The following is a 22,238-nucleotide window of genomic DNA, read 5'->3' on the forward strand; positions in this document are numbered from 1 at the left end:
CAGCTGTGGATCAGCAGATGAAACACGAAGAGCTAGCGCGCTGACGACGGAGCTAGGCAAGTGATGGTGGTGTGTGCGGCACAGGCCGGCCGGGGGGCATGACGGCGCCGCGCCAACGAACGAACGGACCGACGATGCCGATGGAGGCCGGGAGGCAGCTAGCACGCATCGGCGACGATAGACGATGGAGCCAGCGAGAAGCGCGCGACTCCACGGCGGCCGCCCGCGCGGGAGGAAATCTTGCCGGCCGGCCCGCGGCGGTCCCACATCTGGCCCAACATTTAAATTTGAGAGAGAGAGAGAGAGAGAGAGAGTTTCTCTGATTGCTATCCAGTTGCATGGGTTGTTGGGACGGACAGTGCAAGATTCCAAGGTCCAAGAAAACCATGCATGGACCGGTACCAAATTGTGTCCTAGTACCACGCGTACCACACGTACACTACCGATACAACACTGTCTGCACTGTGCCGCTTGTCGCCGCACCCGTACGTTTGGGCACCCGTCCGCCGCGCCTCGCGCCGTTGGGCGTTCCCTGTCACCCGAGAGATGACTCACCAGTCACCACTGCCCCTCTCCTCTCTCTCCAGCCGTCAAATATTCGCAGGTGCGAGCCGGGCCGCCGCAGGCAGCGACGACGCCGAGCCCGGCCCGGCGGCTAAGCCAGCAGCGAGCTGATCGATATATACCCCACACCCCCAGCCCCAGCAGCAGCAGCAGCAGCCAAGCGCCACGCTCCACCGTACCAACCGCAACCAGCCGCGCGCCGTGATCATCAGTGCGGTGGTGCTGTAGTTGCTTTCCGCTCCGCTGCTCGGCTTCGCTTTCCTGCCGTTGTGCGGACCGGCATCGATCTACCAGGGCGAGGAGGATGAAGGTGTCGGTGGCCGCGGCGGCGGCGGCGCTGCTGCTGCTGCTGCTCTCGGCGGCGGACGCGAGCGAGCTCAAGCTGGGGTACTACGCCAAGACCTGCCGGGGGTGGGAGAACGTGGTCAAGGACCACGTCGCCAAGGCCGTCCGGGCCAACCGCGCCAGCGGCGCCGCCCTCGTCCGCCTCATCTTCCACGACTGCTTCGTCAGGGTACGTGCATACATCCCTCGCTCCCCGCCGCCCGCCGTCCTACTTCAGCTAGCTCCACAAAAAAAAAGTATTTAATTTGTACCATTCCAGAAGAATATATCTAGACTTGGTTGATTGACCCGAATAAAGCTGATTAGTTAGCTACAGAGATCAAATCGTTTCCAGCTGAATTGCTGGGACTAGCTAGCTAGCGAGCTGAGCAGCAGTAACTAACCTTCGTCCACTGCAACCAAACCTTTTCGCAGGTGCAAAGACAGTTCCGCCGAAAATAGTCCTCGTACATACATGCACATGCCTGTTGAGCAAAAACCGTCCTTCTCTCTTATTTTCCTTTTGGCTTCGACTAACCATACTCACCATATCCGTCGACCGAAGCTGAGCCCCTGCATTGTACGACCCCATGTACTAATCATGAGCGGTTACCGAAACTGTCAACGCTAATAATATAGCAACCGTTGTTCTTCGATTCAACAACCACGGCACCTACCTGGAAATTAAAGCACGTACAACCGACGAGAGAGAGTCCTAACAGCACACTCCTCCATCGCTTCGTTGCCGATAAGCATGCCTCCCAGTAAAGCTCCCTTGTAGCTTAGCTCCAACATGCTGTCGCCGTCCATCCAGCTTTCGTTCACCAGTCGTCTTTAGCGCTTCCGTCCACGAATAGTCTGATGCCGGTCGAGTTTCGTGCGCCGGTTGTTCACTCCCAATGCAACATGGCGCGCAGAGACTACTTTCCTTTCCTTCCTTCTGGCTTAGCTAGCTAGCTGGAGGATCCGTCAGGAATGTTATACCTTCCTTGGAGTACCTAGGCCAGTCCCAATCCTGACTCTACCATGGAGTCTAAGTATATTTATAGTTTTTTTTGCTGATGTTGTGGGACCGAAGCCGGCGACCAGAGGGGGGGTGAATGGGAGCCGATCAAAATTTCTTCCGAAATTCAAACCGTCGGCCTATATCCCAAAATCGCCCAATCCCTCAAGCGTTCTGACCAAAGTTTGGAGTAGCTATTGAAGAGCTAAACCAACACAAAAGGCCTCGAACCAGCGAACGAAAACACGAAGCGAATCGGAAGCAAAGTGGCAAAACTTCAGGACTGATCTGCCTGGACCGGTCTGACCGGTGCGATGGACCGGTCTGACCGGTCGTGTCTGTTCAAAAAGAGCAGACCGGTCTGACCGGTCGTGCCTACCGGTCTGACCGGTAGCACCCAGAAAACCCCCGAGAAATTGGATTCAAACGTTGAATCTCGAGCAAACGACCACAAAAATCGGTGAAACTTGAGGGATTGCTTCGCCCCTACCCCGTGAACATATCCCCAAAAGATCTCGTCCTAAAGATCAACAATTCTTGAGAATTATGGGGGAGATCAAAGGGGATTGGGGTTTTCTCAACTACTTGAAAACTTCAAATCTGAAGAGCTCAGGATTCCAGAGGGATTGACACGAAGCTAGAAGCACAGGAATCACTCCAAAGAGCCCTACGAACCGTCGCAATCAAGTGCATCAAAACCAAAATGAAAATCCATCACAAAAAGCACAAGAGGGACGGGATTGGATTGATTCAAAAGCCCAGAGGGCACAAGGAGGATGGAGCCTCCTTTCCCAATCAAATCCAATACAAACTTTCACAAATCCATGGACAAATCTACTCTAAAGAGAGAAACAGGGGGAGGAGAACACAGGGGCGGCGGCCTGGAGAAACAGAGAGTCCACGAACAGATTACAAAAGCCGCTCTTGACCTAACACAAGTGAAGGGGTATTTATACCCTCGGGACCGGTCAGACCGGTACGCTGGACCGGTCAGACCGGTGCCAGGGACCGGTCAGACCGGTTGGCCTACAGCACCCCCTGTACAATGATCTCATCCGACGGCCGAGGTTCTTTCTTCGAAACGAAGTCTTCTCCGCGATGCCGCCATCTTGATGAAGATCCAGTCCGCGGTTTTGGAGGGTCCGCGAAACCCGGGTAGGTGGCCGGTTTTGAGAAAACCGCCAAAACCTCACGCGCGGGAAGATTCCCGCCTCCGCGCCGTGGCCCTAGACGCCGTTCTAGCCTCGGCCTTCTGACGGCCCTAGACGCCACCCGACGCCCATCACCTCCTCGCCCGCAGCGAGGCCCTAGACGCCGTCGACGCCCGTCGCCTCCGTCAGTCCCGAGACCAACGCCCGTGCCTCCACGACTTGACGTCTTCAACCGCCGTCCGCCTCCTTGGTTTTGTGGCGCAAACCAAGAAACCCGCCTTCCGTCGCCGCTTGCGCCCTCGACCCAGGAGTGGACGCCACAGCTGCCGCCCGGTCCGAGCTCCGGTCCCGGCTGCCCTTCACTGCCGTCCACCGCACGGTCCATCGGCCACAGCACCTCCACGGCAGCTCCCCGTCGACACTCGACGCCCGTGTACCTGCAATCCAAAGACCAAGCGCACGATCACACCGCACGGTTGACAATTCACTCATCAGTGCGGTGTTGACAATTCACTCATCACAAGCAGGATAGAGTACTCTCGTTCCTCAGATGTGGCACCCTAATTATTGAAGAGAGAAGGAAAAAAACAAGACTTGGTTTTTAGATAAGGGCAGTCCCAATGCAGACTCCACTCGTAGAGTCTAAGCCTTCTATTTATTGTGTTTTGCTGATGTTGCAATATATTTATTGAAGAGAAAGGGAGAGAAACCAAGACTCCAAGTCTTATTTAGACTCAAAGTCTTCACGCAAACCAAGAATGAATGTGAGAGAGACAAGTAGGCCATATAAACCAAAGTAACACACTTTGCATTGTGAAGTGTAGTTTCTTGTGATGGAGTCTTTGAGGCTTAGACTCTATGAGTGGAGTCTGCATTGGGATTGCCCTAAGACCTTAAGTCTACGCGCCCTTCAATGCCCAAGAAACCAGGGAGACTTGCGTTGTGGAGGGGGCGTGGAGTCCATGGATCTTGTAATAGAAGAAAAATAATAAATAATTTTATGTATAGAAATTATTATTACACAATTTGCATTGAGAAGTATATTTTCTTGTGATGGAGTCTTTGAGGCTTTAAGACTCTACGAGTAGAGTCTGCATTGGGACTGCTTTCTTTTAGCTAGGTAGGCCCCCCAGCGGGGATGGTGTGTCCTTGTCCTTCGCTGTTTGTCGGCTTCATTACATGCATGCGCTGTTCCTGATCGGTAAATTATAACTAACATGCAAGCAAGGGTTGATTAATTATAATACATTCTCCATTATTTATTTTCAATCGCGGCGCGGGGGGGGGGGGGGGGGGGGGGGGGGGGGTAAATCTTTGTTGAGAACTAATCAACTACATAGTACTAGCTAGTACATATCACTATGCATACAAGAATTGGTCATTATACCATTCGGGCCATGTCGCTGTTACACATGTGCAAGTTTCTTCACTAATTTGCAAACCCAAGTGGCGCGGAATGAATGGGATGTAGATGGAACGAGGCTGTTGGTTAGTTTGTCCTTGCTCATCTTTTATAGCATGGAAAGCAGAGCTGGAAAGGGCTACAAGGAAGAGAAATTATATTAATAAGATGACTAGCATTAGCCACACACACTTGTAGTATTGTGTTAGTACATCCACATCAATCATTGGGGCGCACCGCACTAGTCCTCCAGATCGAGCCCCTAAAACTCTGGTTTATTTATCTGAAACCTATATAAGGCTCCAACTAACAACAGTGTTTTTGTTTGAAAAAAAGGCCGGGAAGTATTTATTTATAAGTAGTGGACACCCTTTTGAAAGAAACGGTCGTCCAATGTTAAAGCCTGAAATATAACCAGCAGTTTATTTGCTGCAGAAAGATCTATATTCATATGAACAATAATTCAATGAGTAATGGTCCAATAGTTGCAATAATAATTCAAAAGACACTCAAACTGAGTCGTCTTTTTTGGTGTTCGGAAGAACTTCGAGTGTAATAATGAACAACTATATGCATAGTTTCATGCAGCGGCTGGAATATTAATATATTCCCGTTTCTTAAAAAAAAAGACACCCCTACCGACACTACTTCATATGAACATCCTTTTCCAACATGTATGCCGAGGACGTTTGAGGTCCATACAAAGCTATAATTACACGCCCAGTACCCGACGAAATGTCTTGCCATGCACAATACTAGTTGACACGTCGCTGGTCGCTCCAGCAACAGCACGATACTGGTTGCTATCAACTAGTAGTTGGGCCATAATTTCGTTGCATCTATCGTCGCAGAACGTACTGGTAGTACGTAGGGTTCTCCGATCCGATCCTCATTAATATGCTGTCTTAATAATACTAATAATCTCACTTCCAACTACTCATCACGTATGTTCATCTCTGCATTATTACCACCTTTAGCTTAAGCTACCCAACATTAATTGATGCCTGGCACTGTTGCGCAGGGTTGCGACGCGTCGGTGCTGCTCGACCCGACGCCGGCGAACCCGCACACGGAGAAGACGGCGCCGATCAACATCGGGCTGGCGGCGTTCGAGGTGATCGACGACATCAAGGCGGCGCTGGAGGAGCGGTGCCCCGGCACGGTGTCGTGCTCGGACATCGTGGTCTTGGCGGCCCGGGACGCGTCCAGCATCCTGAGCAACGGGCACGTGCACTTCGACCCGCCGGCGGGGCGGCTGGACGGCAAGGTCTCCCGCGCCGCCGACGCGCAGCGGGACCTCCCGGACTCGACCTTCACGATCGCGGAGCTGATCCGCAACTTCCGGAGCAAGAACTTCACGGTGGAGGAGCTGGTGATCCTGTCGGGCGCGCACGCCGTCGGCGTGGGCCACTGCTCCTCCTTCCGCGCGCGGCTGACCTCGCCGCCGAGCCAGATCGTGCCGGCGTACCGGAACCTGCTGACCGGGCGGTGCGCGGAGGGGCCGGACCCCGTGGTGCCGAACAACGTGCGGGACGAGGACCCGCGCGCGGTGGCGGCGGCGTTCCCGTCGTTCCTGAAGAAGCTGCGGCGGAGCGGGGACTTCCTGGACAACAGCTACTACCACAACAACCTGGCCCGGATCGTTACCTTCAACTCGGACTGGCAGCTGCTGACGGAGAAGGAGGCGCTGGGGCACGTCAAGGAGTACGCCGAGAACGGGACGCTGTGGGACGAGGACTTCTCCGAGGCGCTGGTGAAGCTCAGCAAGCTGCCTATGCCGCCGCGCAGCAAGGGGGAGATCAGGAGCCACTGCCGCGTCGTCAACGGCCACCACCACCACCACTGATCGAACCGACGCAGCTGATCGAAACTGTGATTACTACAGTCTCTCGCCTTCATCATTTGATTGTTCATTTTGTTGTTGATGCTGTACGTTGCCTTCTCCTATTCCTATGTGTTTTTTTTGTTGTTGTCTTTCTGGTGTTGGGGGATGTAATGTGATTGATATGTTATATGATCTTTGGATGCACAAAGTTACTGAAAAAAGGTGGGACATGGTCATTTGTTGTAAGAACCACTCAAGTTGGTTTGGACTTTGGACAAGGGGAACATATCTAGTGAAAATTAAACCTTCGTGAAAATCCATACAAACCACGATAAAAAGGTTATCTAAATTCACGAAAAAATCACACATGTAAATTATATGATGATACACAATCTTGTAAAATATCCTGTCCAAACTCGACTTCGTTTGTGAGATATAAAAATAACAAATTTCAAGCCAAGAAATTTGTTATTTTTATATCTCACAAACGAAGTCAAGTTTGGTCAGGATTTTTTTAAATGATTGTGTATCATTATATCATCTACATGCGTGATTTTTTTTTGAATTTAAATAATTTTTTTGTCGTGATTTGCACAAGTTTTCACGAAGATTGTGGTTTCCACCAGATCTTCAGTGGATATTTTAAATAGTTGTGTATCATCATATCATCTACATGTCGTGGCTTGGAACTAACAATTCTCCTCATGTGGATGCCATGATTGGTGGATGGATTATCTATCTGGGATTCTGATGGCCTCGACACTGAAGATCCTTGTGCGCACGCTCTGAAAGCCAAATCCATGATGGGCCACATATGCTGCTGTATATGCATGCAGGAGTATATACACTATATGTAACTAGCTACTCCACTAGCTATAGCTCCAGCCTCCAGGAGATACTTTGGGTGCAGAGCAGAGCAGAGTCGCCCCCCACAGAACGAAAGGAATGCCGCCGCCAGCAGTGTGGTGCAAAAGCGAAAGACCGAAAGTGCAATGGCGTGTCGTGTGTGGAGTGCACAGTAGTGCTGGCTGCAAGGCCGCTCAGCAGCACATCTAGCTAGCTGCACATGGAGGCATCATGCCATACATTTTTTTCCCCTTTTCTTTTATGAAAGCAGCAGCAGCATAGGCATATCATGCATGGGTTCATGACAATGGCGCAGCGGGAGCTTGCTTGCTTGCTGCAGCTCCGATCCATGGTCCCCCTGCCCACGTCAGAACTAGCTCGATCGTTGATGTTTGATGCTTCATGCTCCAGGTTTACATTTGTTGTCTCGCCTGCCCCCACACGTCAGTTGGTGATACCGTTGGATTACCAGAGTACAGTAAAGCTCGGGCCTTTGCTTTAGCACCAATGTTTCTAGGTAGATGACTCGAGCGTAAAATCTTGCAGGAGCAGTTGAGGTGTCGTGTCGTGTGTGGTGCGAGTCGGGGTGAGAGTGAGGCGGCCCATCAAAACAGGAGCAGTTTGGGCTGTAGGAAAAAGAAATGAATAAATCGGCCCAGCTGGGAAAAATTTGTCCTGAACTGACAGCTGGAGCGCTTTTTTTATTTTTATATTAAAAAAACAAAATTTCAAAAATATATGTCGAATTAGGAATTTTTCAAAAATATGTGTCTGTTGCCCCCCCTAATTTATTTGGTCTAGTTGTGCCTATCTAAAATTTACCAAACTTTTTTTATAGCTCTTAGGAAATAAAATAATAGTATTGTAAAAGTTATGGCTTTTAATACTCAGTATAGCAGCATGGATAAATAACCCATTTAAACTAGACATATTACAAGATCTAATTTAAAAACTTATTCTACAAATGTTTTCTGTGCCTACCAATTTTGTACAAACCTATGCTCACCATATGCAACACTCTGGCCAAAGATGACATGCATTCAAAGGATGGATCTTGAGATTTAAATAAAAGTGCATTAAACTGGTATTTAAAATAGAGCAAGATACATTGATCAAATGAAAAACTTTATGTAACAAAAGTTGTAGACCTTGTTTTATAGAATCCAGAACAGTTGAGTTTGTATTTTTTAATTTTTCTATAATTTTATATCGATTTTAAAAGTTCACTGTTTAATGCGCCCTGGGCTCCAGGACCTAAATGTAATTTTTTTTACATTTAGGTCCTGTCGCCCACTGGATGGGCGACAGGCACCCTGTCGCCCATTAGGGGGGCGACAGGCACCCATTTTTGAAAATTTCCCTATTCGACATATATTTTTGAAATTTTATTTTTTTAAATATAAAAATGAAAAAAGCGCCTGGCTGGAATTACTCCGCTTGCATGTTGGTCCATGAGCCGAAAATTGCCCTTAATACAGTTGCAATCCTCAAACGCGGCCTGCTTGTCGGCCCGGATGGAACTTTTTTTTTTTGAGGGGGGTCCGGATAGACCTTGCGAAAGAATAAAGGAGAGGGGATAAACAAATCCATGTTTATGTAACCATGTATATAAGGATTTGTTTCTTTTTTACCACAAAAAAATGACTCTGAACTTTTGTTTACACGTCATGCACTCACCATCTGAGGTGCTAAATTTTAGATGCAGAGAGCCAGCTGGAACACTCTAATCGCACACCAAAGCTGAGATTTAGTTTTACCCAGCTAAGCAAATCCATGAATTCTCTATTTTAGAATTCAGATGCATGTCGAAGCGAAACGAACTGACTGATGTACAGTTTAGGATCCCCAACATTTTTTGCCAGTTCATCTTCAGCATGATATTGCACAGTAACGCACGACTAACTCTACCCTCAGCTAGGCTGAAGACTGAAATAACCAGTCAAGTCAATCACACAAACATCTGAGGTGATAAGTTTTAGATGCTGGAAGCCTGGAACACTCTAATCGCGCTCCAAAGGTGAGATTTAATTAGTTTTTCCCAGCTAAGCAAGTCCATGAATTCTCTACTCCAGAATTTAGATGCATGTCGAAACGAAACGAATTGACAGATTTATAGTTTGGGATCCCAATAGGTTTGGCCAGTTCACTTTCAGCATGATACTGCACAATAACGCACGACTGGTAGAGTGAATAGTGCTTTGGCAGGTAGAATGAATAGTATTATGTGAGAGGAAATAAGCCGAGACAAACCGTGCCAAGATCAACCGAACAGCCCCTAAATCTATCCTGAGCTAAGCTGAAGGCTGAAGTCACCACTTAACCACACAAACATGGACTGATGGCAGTGAACGAGGCTCCATTGTGCCGGCTGGGAATGCAGCAGATTTCTGACAATCAAACATTTGAACCCCCGTCTGAACCGGCGGACTACCATGGCATGCCTGCAGCAGCGTGCCGCGGTCTTGATCTACTGGAGTTCACAACCTCCGTCTTCGGAGCTCGGACCCTGACAATGACGACCAGACGCTTCGAAGGAGCCCCGCCGCCGCCGCGACGCGTTCCGGGCATGCTCTCCGCTGGTGCCGCGGCGAGTTCGGTGATTGCGGCCTTGCCTGCATCCTGCTGCGCCAATTACAGTTCCAGCAGCTTCTGATCACCACCAGAGATGGCGGCGTCCAGTCCAGTGCGCGCGCGACGCGCGGCAGTTCGACGAGCGTCGCCGGAAGCCTGAACGGATGCAGAACTTCCACGAGCACGTCCGATCGCGATCGCGCCCCCGCTGACCGCCGTCGCCGGCGAAGTGAGCAACTCGCTGCTTCTCCTGAGCCACCGGATCGACTACCGGCTGCAGCGCCCGACTCGCGAGGACGACGCTCTCGAGCCTTGAGGGTCGAGATGGCCCCAATCTGGACCGCACAAAACGGATCCGACGGCCGCCAGGCACCCAGGGGTGGACGGTATTTCAAATACCGTCCACCCCTTGGGGTCCGCCCGGCCGCGACGCAGCGCCGAGTTCAGGCCGTCCATGGCTTCCAACCCCCATTCCCTCCTCGTAAGAACCCAAGAGCCTCGCCATATTGCATCCGACTGGCGCCGGTGGCCTGGAGCCCTAGAGGGGAGGGGGACCGACAGGTGTGCTGGGCTCGCGGCGGGTCTCAGGCATGGCGAGCCGCGCGCACAAAGCGCAGGCGAGACGTTGGCGGCCGTCTCCTCCGCGTCACTCAATCCCGTGCCCCGCCGGCCACAGCCTCAGACGATGGCTTGCAGGAACAGACGTTGCATGAGGAGAACTGCGGTCGGAAGCGGCTGATGCTGTGGCCACTCACCAGGGTCGGCAATCGACGTTGGCGGCTTGCGGCTGTGCAGTGCATCCATGGATGCCAGATTGCCGGTGTGGAGTTTTCTGGCCAATCCGATCAAGATTTTTTTAGGCTGCAGTCATAATCCTGGGATTTTCAATGACAAGTTTGCCAGCGGTGCGAACGACTGGGCAGGCGAAGGAGGACTACAGTCTATAGAGCTTCGGGATGCCAGATTTGCCAGATTCAACCTGGACCGCTTCCATGATCTCCGATGGGCGACAGGAAGGGATCAAGACCAATCAATCGTTAGAACACCCTTTGAACTGTGGAGGACTGCCTTGGCATCAGCGTGACGCTAGTCCCACCCTCCATCTTCGGAGTTCCGACCTGACAAAGACGACTAGACGCCTTGTGTCGGAGTTCGCCGGAGATTTTGGCGTCGGCGAGCACCAGAACACACACAAACACACGCGAGGAACACACTGGGTTTGGTGCTGCGAAAACAGAGCAGCGTTTTTCTGTTGTATTGGTTGAATACTTAAAGGAAAACTAACTGAAAGTGGGCAGCTAATCTGCCGGAACGTGCGGTACGCACGCAGCTATTTGGCCGCGCCATCCCACGGCCCACGCGCCACCGCACGACGTCCCTAGTACTCGGACGCACCCCGCATGAACGCAGCATGCGTCGGGTTCACAGAACGTGCACATGAACATGCACTGACTCGCTAAAACAAGGAGCAAAATAAACTATGTACATGGTGATCGATAAAGGATTAAGTTCAACACCTTGCAGGAGCGCCGCCGCCGGGACAGCTCCTCGCCAGTGCCACGCGAAGTTCAGTGATTGCGGCCTACGGCCTTGCCTGCTGCAGGCCGCGCCAATTCTAGCGGTAGCATCTTCTGATCACCACCAGCCCAGGCGGCGCGTCCAGGTCCATTGATTGCGCCACGGGGACAAGCCTCGCCGGAGGCCACAGCAGATGAAGCACCTCCACGAACACGTCCGATCGCGCTCGCGCCACCGCTGGTCACCGTCGCCGGCGAGGTGAGCAAGTCGCTGCTTCTCGTGAGCCAACGGGCCACCGGCTGCGCGCGCGACGGGCGAGGACGACGCTGGTGAGGGTTGAGATGCTCCCAATCTGAACCGCACAGAGCGGATCGGACGGGCTGTAGGCATCCAGGGCGGGTGGACGGTATTTCAAATACCGTCCCCCCGGTCGGTATCCGAGATACCGTCCACGCTTGGTGTCCTGCCCGGCCACGGCGCGCCGGAGCGGCGCCGAGTTCCGGCCCTCCCTGGCTTCCTTCGATGACATCCTCGCCTTCGCAGCGCACAACGCGGACGCGGCAACCATCATCCTCAGCGGCGGGAGGATCCGCGACGACGCCATCCGCCGCGGGCGCGGGGACGGGGACGGCGCGTCGTTGTCCGCGGATGCCGCCGACGCCGCCCTCCTGGCCCCCCCTCCAGCTTCGCCGAGCTGGAGGAGAGCTTCGCCGCATGGGACCTCGATCGGCAAGGGCGACCTCGCCGCGCATGCAGTCGGCGCCTGCCACGGCTACTCCTGACAAGGAGGAGGAGACGCCTCGCCGGAGCAGGAGAACCGCCGCCGCGACGCGTTCCGGCCGGACATGCTCTTCGCTGCTAGCCTGCTACCGCGCCAAGTCCGGTGATTGTGGCCTTGCCTGCGGCGCCAATTCCAGCGCCAGCAGCTCTCGACCGCCACCAGTCCTGGCTGTAACAAAATCGACGGTGAAGTAGTGACCAACACCAACCAGCCCTCTTCTGAACCGGCAGGCCACCACGAATCCACGATGGCCTCATCCGCGGCCTGGGCGCGCGGTCGTCAATCCATTGAGGCCGAGATGGTGAGTCAGGGTAGTGTAAGTACTGCACATCGATAGGAAGAGAGGATTGGCACTTGCTGCCACATACAGCTTTCTACTACGCTCTAGAGGCATGGCCAGCAGGGTTTGAAACACTCGATCGGCACTCTTATTCTTGGTATAGTAATTAGATATTTTCTTTTTGAAGCCTTTTACTAATCATCATTATGCCCGTGCATGCTGTGCTGTTATGTTTAAGAACATCCTGCTTAACACTACACTAGTGGAGATTATGGCACTTATTTAATTTTCCTTCCATCAAGCAACGATGTCAATGTCATTTATTTTTTCTTATAAAAATACTACACATTTCAGGTAAAAAAATAATACACATCTTCTTTATTCCATAAACAATGATGTCAATTATTATCTTTCCAAAACAAATAAAGGCGCAAATTATGAGTGAATGTATACGTGCAAAGGAAAGTAAAGTGTGCGCCAAAAGAATGCAATATGCGGGTAAAGAGGTTGATATAAGAAATTGTTGGTGTAAAAAGTTTGAGAATTTTGGTGGAAACATTTTCCTTCCATAAAAAAAATGGGATTACACCCCTTTGGTCAAACTTCTGGACCTAACAAATGGGACCTCCACGAGGGGTACGGTAAGTCTAATATTGGTAAAAAAATTTAATTATTTCAACTTTTTTATAGATAAATATAGAAGAGAAGATAATAGTGCTACAAACAGGCATATCCTGCGCGCAAGCTTCACATAACGAGTGGTAGGTGATCGGCCCAATCATCATTACTCTAGTAGTTCTATCTATGAATAAACTTTCCAATTTCCACTGACTACTGATATAGAAACTTTTCTTTCAAATCAGAACTTTATGAAAAAGGATTTCCTAAGAACAGCCGAACAAGATGGAAATAAACAAGTCGTCTAAATAAAGCCGTGAAGCTGACTGCCTGGCGATTTTGCTGTCCCTTGATTAGGAGCTCGCCGAGCGCGAGCGCCTATGCATGCCGACACCGTCCCTCAGCACCTTTGGCCTCCGTATCCAGGAAGAGTACGTCGTCGTCTCCGTTGCCGGCAGAGAAGCGTCCGACGGCAGCGTCTTGCTTGCGGCCGTGGTCGTCGCGGTCGCTCCTACCGCGGCTGCCGCCGGCTCCGCCGTCTTGAGCTTCTTGGCGGTCTTGTTCTCTTCCACGTCGTCGGCGGCGGCGGTGAAGCGGAAGCACGAGAAGTCCTTAAATCCTCCCATGTCGATCGATCGCGACGCCGGAGAATCCGCGAGGTTGCGATTAGATTGGATGCAGGTTCTGTTTGTTGGTCGTTCGTGCTAGCCTATCGGTACGGGGATATATAGGCTGGTGCACGACCAGAAGGCTCGAGTCAGAGTCAGAGTCTGTTTCCGGACTTCGGAGTTCGATTCCAACTTGGACAAGCAGAGATATAATTCGAGTCGGCCGTGGACAGAGCTAACCGGGAAAGAAAGAAGGCTAATCGGAAAAGAAAGAAGGTTGTCATTAGAAGTTTGCACCGTTGCACGAAAAGATTGCCAAAAAAGAAACTCCCAACCTAACCAGTGCACACAGGTTTTTTCCAGGATTGGTTCACCATTTAATTTGTCTTCTAAAGATTTTTTTTAACCGTACACTGCCTCGCTCCGTCCTAATAATTCACCAATTTAATTTGTCTCCTACAGATTTTCTTTAACCATAGTACACTCCTTCCGTCCTAATATAAGAAAGTCATTTTAGTTTTATCATAAACCAAACTATCTCGAGTTTATAAAGAAGCATATCAAACTATCTCAATTATTTTGATTCTTTTATAGTGTAGAATAGAAAATAAATTTATGGAGTATGGAAGAAAATATTCCAGTAAAAAGCCCAGAAATGGTTAGGAGTCAGTAGGTAATGAAAAACGCAGGCCCATTTTACCTTACACGCCATTTCCTTTCCTTTTCAGCCCACATATACAGCTCATGGCAAGTTGCATTGCAACCATCATTTCTGGCTGATCCAGGAGGCACCAATTGTGTTAGCAAATTACTACTAATTCCCAACAACTTTATTTGACTTTTTCAGACAAGAAATGTGATTAGCATGCAATAAAAGCTTATTTAAAATGTAGACAGATTAAGGCAGCAAGAAGTCGATCATCATCAGGGAGTGTAAATAATTTATGTTTTTCTTCCAATTCATTGTACACCTCTCAAGTTACAGCAGTTAACAACGAATAATAACAATATAATCGTATAGAAAGAGATCGAAACTGACAAGAAGGAATATCTAGTGCATTGCAAATTGAAATATCAAATTGTTGCAATGCACGAGGTGCAGTGGTAGCAGCTCGCAGTGTCTTGGCTTAATCAGCTAGCTATTGACGACGTTGCAGTACTTCCTGACCTGGCCGGCCGTCCCGGTGAGCACCTGGATGCCGCCCATCTTCACCAGCGCCGCCGCGAACTGCCCCATCCACGTCGCGGCGTCGCCGGAGTTGTTGGCCACCTTGGCCGCCGTGTAGCTGCTGTTCATGAGCTGCTGGTCCGACACGAAGAGCACCTGCCCGGTCATCAGGTTGCTGTAGTACTGGTTGCTCAGCGCGTTCGGGTCCGTCACGCGGTTGTTGTTCACCACCGGGTCGCCGCCGCCGCTGCCCGGCGGCGGGCACACCGTCTTCAGGGCGGTGGCGTAGGTGTCGTTCATCGTCGGGTCCACGGTCGGGTAGAGGCGGCCGTTGAAGCCGGAGCAGTGCGCCTTGCCGAAGGAGTGCGCGGCGGAGAGCGTGACGAGGTCGTCGACGTTGAGGCCCTTGGCGGCGAAGTTGCTGATGAGCTCCTGGAGCCTGAAGATCGGGGACGGGATGTTCTGGAGCACCTCGATGAAGTTGGAGACCACCCCGTCGCGGCGGCCCGACGGCATGGCGAAGCTGGCGAAGCCGCCGGAGACGACCGCCGTGTCGCGCGCCGCGAATGCGAGGATGTCGGCGCAGGAGACCACGCCGGGGCAGACGGACTCCACGGCGGCCTTGATCTTGTTCACGGCGTCGTAGCCCCGCAGCGTGATCGCCTTCTTCTCCACCTGCGTGTTGTTGCTGGTCGGGTCGAGCAGAATGGACGCGTCGCAGCCCTGCAAAACCAACCCATCGATTTTCTTCACATCTGCCTTCCAACCTTACCGAATTTTGGATAATATTTGCTGCTGGTTGCTACAAAGCAGTAATTAAGACGATGGATTACCCTGACAAAGCAGTCGTGGAAGAAGAGGCGCATGAAGGCGGCGCCCATGGTGGGGTCGCTCCTGATGATCCCCTCGGTGACGTTGCGGACCGTCGCCTCAGCCTGCGGGCACGACGAGCCGTAGAAGTTGTTCTGCAGCGGCGGCGACTGCGCCAGCGACGCCGTGCTCAGGGCAGCAGCCACGACCAACGCCATGAGCAGCATGGTCGTCTTGCATGTCGATGTCGCCATCGCCGTCCCTTCCTCAGCTTAATCTACTCGCTGACCGATCTCCAAGCTTTCAGAAAGCTTCTTAGAATATAGCGACCAAGCTAGTTGGTTTTTAAGTGCCTGCTCAAAGGGATGTGCAGGGAATGTTTGATGATGACGGTGATCTGGTACCTGAGGGTATATATAGATCGTCCATGCCTGTACATAGAGTTCACTGCATCATTTTTTTATAATGTCAACAGCAACTAATAATTTGGAAGGATACTACCACACCATAAACTGCCTATAATACAAAATATTATTGGCTACAAAAGCTTTGTTGACATTCCCGATTGCCACCTGGCAGGAGGTGATGGTATATATGATATATACACATATGATCTTATATACGTATATAGTTCAGGACTAATAATAACAAAATAAAGCGATCTGGAAGATTTGTTAGGACATGATTCCCGCTAATTAGTAACTGGTGGTAGTTGACTCTAGCTGGCTGGCGTCAACGCGTACTCTATACATACACAATGAAGCTGACTAGCAAATGTTCTTTCACATTGCCTAGATAGAAATTAGAAATTATAGTTAAAATGGAGTTCACATATGAAAAGTTGAATATTCAAATCCTCTAGAGAATTCATTAGATAAACATGCATATATAGTCCATCCGTCCTAAAATATAAGAGATTTGAGTATGTACTAAGTCAAACTATATATTTTAAGTTTGGGCAATTTTATACAGAAGAGTATTAGCATCTACTACATCAAAACGTAAACTACAAAATATATTTCATAATGGATGTAATTATGCTCATTTGATATTGTAAATAAATTTTATTATTTTTCTTTTCTATAAAGTTGTTTAGACTTAAATATTTATTGTTTGACTTACTGCAAACTCAAGATCCCTTCTACTTGGTAGTTGGAGTAGATAGGACTATTTTTCTTGTTGTATGAGCAAGTAATTAAATCTACAGACCATCATATAGTTTCAGCATAGGAAAACAAGTTATCATTAAGGAAACTATTGTTAACATGTTAAGGTCACATATGATTTTGTGGTCATATTGTTGAAGTATATTTTACTACTCCGTTTCCGCATGTAAGGCGTATTAGTTTTGTCCTTAGTTAAACTTCGCTAACGTTGACCAAAGTTATTGAGGAATAATACATCAACTTTGATAATAGCAAATTGGTTTCATTAATTCAATATTCCATTATTCCTTGATAATGCATTTAATTATTTAGTATCGTAGATGTTAACATATTAAAGTTAGAAAATTTGAATTTGAACAAACTAAAACATCAGATAACTTGTTTGAGAAGATTCTTTTTTGGGAAAAAGAATGCAGTGCAAATGCATATGAAAAGTTTGCATTTGTTCGGATTTGTTTGGACAACATATATTCCCTGTACTACCTAGCTCAATAATATGCCTGCTAATACCAAGTTCGGCTAACACAAAATGTCTGTTACAACCGACAAAACTTAATATATGCGGATATACATGCGCAGCATGTTTGTTTTCTTCAACCCATGTCATGTCGACAGGATCACTAATCATGCTTCGCTCTATGCTTAACTTTTTTAATCCACCGACTCCCTGCCGGATTTCAATGTCATTCTTGTTTAACTTTCACACCCTGTACAAACGAATGGAATGCACACCTCACGGTATACATATGAACCCGCCGCCATAAAAGTCACACGTACATATAGCTTCCATTTTTTTCGAACAACCTCGGGGGGGGGGGGGATCCCCACCTACCAAAATTTCATTGCTCGAGAACAGAAAGTACAAGTATATAAAGCATCCGGCATACCAGATGGAGATTACAACGATCTCAGCCGAGGAGGCGAGAAAGAAGAGACTAGAGGCGGGAGAGGAAATAGGATTTCCACCTATCAAAGTCGGACCGGAGTTTCTTGTAACGGCACCTCCACATCTCCATGTCCTTGATGAGCCGGCGCAGGATATCAGTATGGCTGGAGGTTTGCTTGTCGAAGATGAGAGCATTGCGTGCTTTCCAAATGTGCCAGAGGAGGAGCAGCATCACATCTGTCTGAACAGTGTGGGGCAGTTGGAGTTCACAGCCAAGAAGCCAGGGATGCCGATGCATGTTATCACTGATAGTAATGCCTAGGTGATCCCAAACAGCACGAGTGCACGGGCAACAGAGGAAGAGGTGGTCTGCCGTTTCTAGGATCCCAGGGCAGCTCTCACAGTACGATTCTTCAGCTTTGCAAATATTGCGGTAGAGCATATGAGTGCGAGTATTCAGCCGCTCATGGTAAACGAGCCAACCAAAGAACCGGACCTTGGACGCAAGTCTGGTGTTCCAGGGGCGGGCGGCATCAGGATCAGCAGGATCAGCGACGTGGACTGCTCGGTAGGCAGAGCTAGAGCTGAATTCCTCATTTGGTGAGTGAGTCAGGTATCGGCAGTCTGGCGCATCGTTGAGCTGAAAGAGCTCAAGGCAATTTAGCAGGAGCTGCTTCTCAACTGCGGCCGTGCTTGTCAGCCTGGGACGGAGGAGAGAATCAAGGGGGCGTTCCAAGGTAGCACGAACCGAGAGGTCTTGAAGAATGCAATGGGAAAAGAGCGCTGGGAATGTTTCTGCAAGCGGCACACTGAGCAACCATTTGTCGTGCCAGAAAGAAGTGTGGAGACCGTTACCGACCTGAACAGAGGTTAAAAGTCGATATAAAGGAAGCTCATTGGAGAGAAGTTTGGCCAGGTAGGAGAGGTTGGGGCCCTGGTTTCCTAGCAGCGAGGAGTGAGTCAGAAACCAAGTTTTCCACGGGAGCGGGGACACATCAAGGAGTCGGTGCACAAACTTTACCAGAAGGCAGTGGTTCTGATCCGACAGTTTTTTTTATCCCAAGGCCGCCACATTCTTTGCTGCAACATTTCTTGTCCCAAGCGAGAAGGCATTTGGAACCATGGCATTTGTCCTCACCTGTTCCAAGCGACAGGTTATAGCTTCCATTCATTTATATATAGACATTCTCAGCATAGTCGGTGAAATTCGTGTTTTGGGCCGATCAACAAACAATGTTATTTTCCGACAAAAATATGTATGGTCTCTATGAGTGTCAAATAGCAAGTGCTAAGTTGTAGTGTAGTGGTGGAAGCTCTCTAGCTCTACATTTTGAATCCTTATTATTTTTCTGTTTTTATTGGCAATTTGCTCCTCTGCATAATAATTGTAAAAACTAATAGGTGCAGCAAGGACTCAAACCTTAGCCTCTTAGTTCTCATTGTTGAGAGCAAACCACTGAGTTATCACCCAAGTTGCAAATGTAGCTTCTCTACTATTTTTAACAAGCTTTCTAAATATTTAAATTTTTCAAATTTGAGCAAAGTTTCTGACAAAAAATAAGAAAAATCATGAATTTCGTTTAAACAGGACTGGAATGTTAGCAACAAACAAAATATAATATCCTGGTTGTGGTTGACACTCTCTTCCTGCTGCAGGAGTACGTCTTCTTGAAATATAATAAGTATTTGGATTGTATCATGTGCTAACTACCATTCAATTGTGTCGGCCTTGTCAACAAACAGACGCCATAATTAGTCGACAACGTCAATCAATGTAAATCTCCTCAGATTGTCCAATAAGATACGTGCCCATGTAATCATACGTGGCCTTAATGAATATGTATAGGAGATTTACAAAAGACACTTCAATGTCGATTGTTTCAAAAAAATGAAGCACCGCTACTTCACCGTATTGTCTTAGATAAAAATCCAATATTATCCTAGACATTGTGTGAACTGTGAGGATGCAGAAAAAAAAACTTTACTAATGTTGTTTCATTCATGTCATCTCTACCATTTCCAAACCGAGTCACGGAGACAAGAAGGACAAGAGGAACAAAGTTGTAGGCAAAGCAAAGTGGACAACGCGATGAGGGAGGAGGATCATCAGAGCCAGGTATCAAAGCGGCCCGCTCGGGTCAAGCTGGCAATTTTCCACAATTTATTGGATTAGGGATCACTTTATAAGAAAATTCAATGGATTTAATTTTATGCAACTTTATTTTTTTCGTGTGAAATTAGATCGTGCTCTACAAGAAGCCTGGAACCTTCATTTAGTTATTCAACTGCTTCATTCTGTCTGTCCTTCTGTCTGTCGGTAGGGATAGTTCCCGTGTTAAAGTCAACAGCTTAATTAGCTAGGTGCTTCGAATCTTTCCCTAATCTAGCTCTCGATACCCTAAGGTCCAATGCGCTCAAACTAACAAATCCTCAAACGACTTATGAAAGCTATCCTGATCGAGATTAAGCACGTATTACTCCGCATGTCAATGCGGCGATGTCAACACACCTATAGTATCGCTATAGCTGCACCGCACGTAACTACCAATGATTGTAGCCAGTTTATGGTGTGTTGTTCTAGTACCCTCACAAATGGTGCTAGCGTACGTGTTATCAGACACACTCATCTTCTTCCTCGTGTCATGATCTATAAATACCCCCAGAAGACACACTGTGTCGTCACCATCAAACATTCTCTCATTTCTCTTTTGGTACACTAGCTCCTCCGATCCAGAGTTCTGCTGGAAGCTTTGTTTCGCTAGCTAAAACTGATCAATCATGGCGATGGCGGCCTCAGCGTGCAAGGGCTTGCTGCTTATGGCGTTGGCTGCTGCCGTGCTGAGCACAGCGTCCGCGACATTGCAGTACGACTTCTACAGCTCGTCGTGCCCCCAAGCCGAGGAGGCGGTCCGCAATGCCACCATGAAGATCATCTCCGCCAACCCCACCATGGGCGCCGCCTTCGTGCGCCTCTTCTTCCACGATTGCTTTGTCAAGGTGATTATTAATCAATTGATATATATGATCGTCTAGCTTTATGCGACATTTTCACATCAGTGTCGTTAAACTATCAAAAATCGGTCAGTAGTGTATTTTCGGCGTAAACAAACTGCAATATTTTTCTATTTCATGATCTTATGGTTGGTGTCGTGTCGTTAAACCCCTTGATGCATGTGATTTTCAGGGCTGCGACGCTTCCATTCTGCTGGACCAGTCGAGTAGCAACCCGCAGCCGGAGAAGCTGGCCATCCCGCTGCGCGGCTACGACGCCGTGAACACGATCAAGGCGGCCGTGGAGGCCGTCTGCCCCGGCGTGGTCTCCTGCGCCGACATCCTCGCCTACGCGGCGCGCGACTCCGCCATGGTCTCCGGCGGCTTCACGTTCGCCATGCCCGGCGGCCGCCGCGACGGGCTCGCCTCCGACCTCAACGACATCCCCGCGAACATCCCCTCCCCGTCCATGCAGGTCCAGCAGCTCATCGGCAGCTTCGCCGCCAAGGGCCTGAGCGCCGACGACCTGGTGTCGCTCTCCGGCGCGCACTCCTTCGGCCAGACGCACTGCTCCTTCGTCACGCCCCGGCTGTACCCGTCCCTGGACAGGACCATGGACAGGGCCTTCGGCGAGGCGCTGCAGAGCGAGTGCCCGCGGCGCGGCCCGGGCGGCGCGGTGCTCGACAACAACAAGGTCAAGGACCCGAACGCGCTGACCAACCAGTACTACAAGAACGTGATCGCCAGGCAGGTGATGTTCACGTCGGACCAGACGCTGACGAGCAGCGCCGCCACGGCCAAGATGGTGCAGGACAACGCCGCCGACCCTGTCGCCTGGATGGCGCGGTTCGCCGGGGCGATGGTGAGGATGGGCGGCATCGAGGTGCTCACCGGGACACAGGGCGAGATCAGGAAGGTGTGCGGCGCCACCAACAGCGGTAGCTAGACGACCGATCGAGCTGCCTGAAATCTATCTGCATGCGTTGCAGATTGATCGCTTTGTTGTTGCACGCTCTTTGCACTTCATTTATTTGTAGCATTGGATCTTCTGTGACTTAGACGGGTGTCAAAATTGTCTAATTAATTTATGTTTTGTAATTCGCTAGTTTAGATGTGTTTGCAGATTATGTTTTTGTTCAAACAACATATATAAATGATTCCTTATCTGTATCTCTATTTTTTTTCAATGACAGTAGTCTTCCCCGACACCTCTATCTATATCTCTATTTAAAAAAAATCTAAAGCACGCAATGATTCCTTATCTGTCAATCGGAATTCTAGTCGGAACCCGAACAAATTAATCGGAATTTCAATCGGAACCCGGACAATCAATGCCTCGCACGATCACGAAACGGAATGGTACGGCTTATACACGAAGTGAAAGAGCACAAAGTTGATGATTATATATATATATATATATATATATATATATATATATATATATATATATATATATATGGCCTGTCTATTTAGCACCCCGGGTGTTGAATATTATTCAACACTCCGGCGGAGCGCCCCCCTTCGACGAGAGGTATTTACAGTAGTTTGTTTAGATGGGAGTAAAATGCAGTATTGAGTATGCATTTAATGTATATTATGGTGGGTCTGTTCAAATTGGTGTGGGTTTGGCACGGGACAATGGTATTTATTACAGTTTTATTTTTTTTTTGCATGTTTTCTATGTAGGAATATGGGGTAGCAAAAAACAAAAAATTTCTACCACATA

The 22,238-nt window shown here is 49.2% G+C and overlaps 3 protein-coding genes across 3 annotated transcripts; 2 read left to right on the forward strand and 1 right to left on the reverse strand.

The window, feature by feature from the left end:
• Positions 1–543: 543 nt before the first annotated feature.
• On the forward strand, positions 544–6,537 carry LOC120697370 (peroxidase 2-like). The gene is made up of 2 exons (XM_039980566.1): positions 544–1,078; positions 5,466–6,537. The coding sequence occupies exons 1-2, from the start codon at positions 869–871 to the stop codon at positions 6,288–6,290; spliced, it is 1,035 nt and encodes a 344-aa protein (XP_039836500.1). The 5' UTR covers positions 544–868; the 3' UTR covers positions 6,291–6,537.
• Positions 6,538–14,490: 7,953 nt separating this feature from the next.
• On the reverse strand, positions 14,491–15,723 carry LOC120701201 (peroxidase 2-like). Its single transcript, XM_039985336.1, has 2 exons — positions 15,493–15,723; positions 14,491–15,382 (listed from the first exon to the last, which is right to left on the reverse strand). The coding sequence occupies exons 1-2, from the start codon at positions 15,721–15,723 to the stop codon at positions 14,627–14,629; spliced, it is 987 nt and encodes a 328-aa protein (XP_039841270.1). The 3' UTR covers positions 14,491–14,626.
• A 4,520-nt stretch (positions 15,724–20,243) lies between these two features.
• LOC120701202 (peroxidase P7-like) lies at positions 20,244–21,566 on the forward strand. Its single transcript, XM_039985337.1, has 2 exons — positions 20,244–20,518; positions 20,706–21,566. Exons 1-2 carry the CDS (start codon positions 20,300–20,302, stop codon positions 21,456–21,458), a joined length of 972 nt encoding a protein of 323 aa, XP_039841271.1. The 5' UTR covers positions 20,244–20,299; the 3' UTR covers positions 21,459–21,566.
• Positions 21,567–22,238: the final 672 nt, after the last annotated feature.

Source organism: Panicum virgatum, chromosome 3K (assembly GCF_016808335.1).
Source record: "Panicum virgatum strain AP13 chromosome 3K, P.virgatum_v5, whole genome shotgun sequence".
Taxonomy (NCBI): Eukaryota; Viridiplantae; Streptophyta; class Magnoliopsida; order Poales; family Poaceae; genus Panicum; species Panicum virgatum.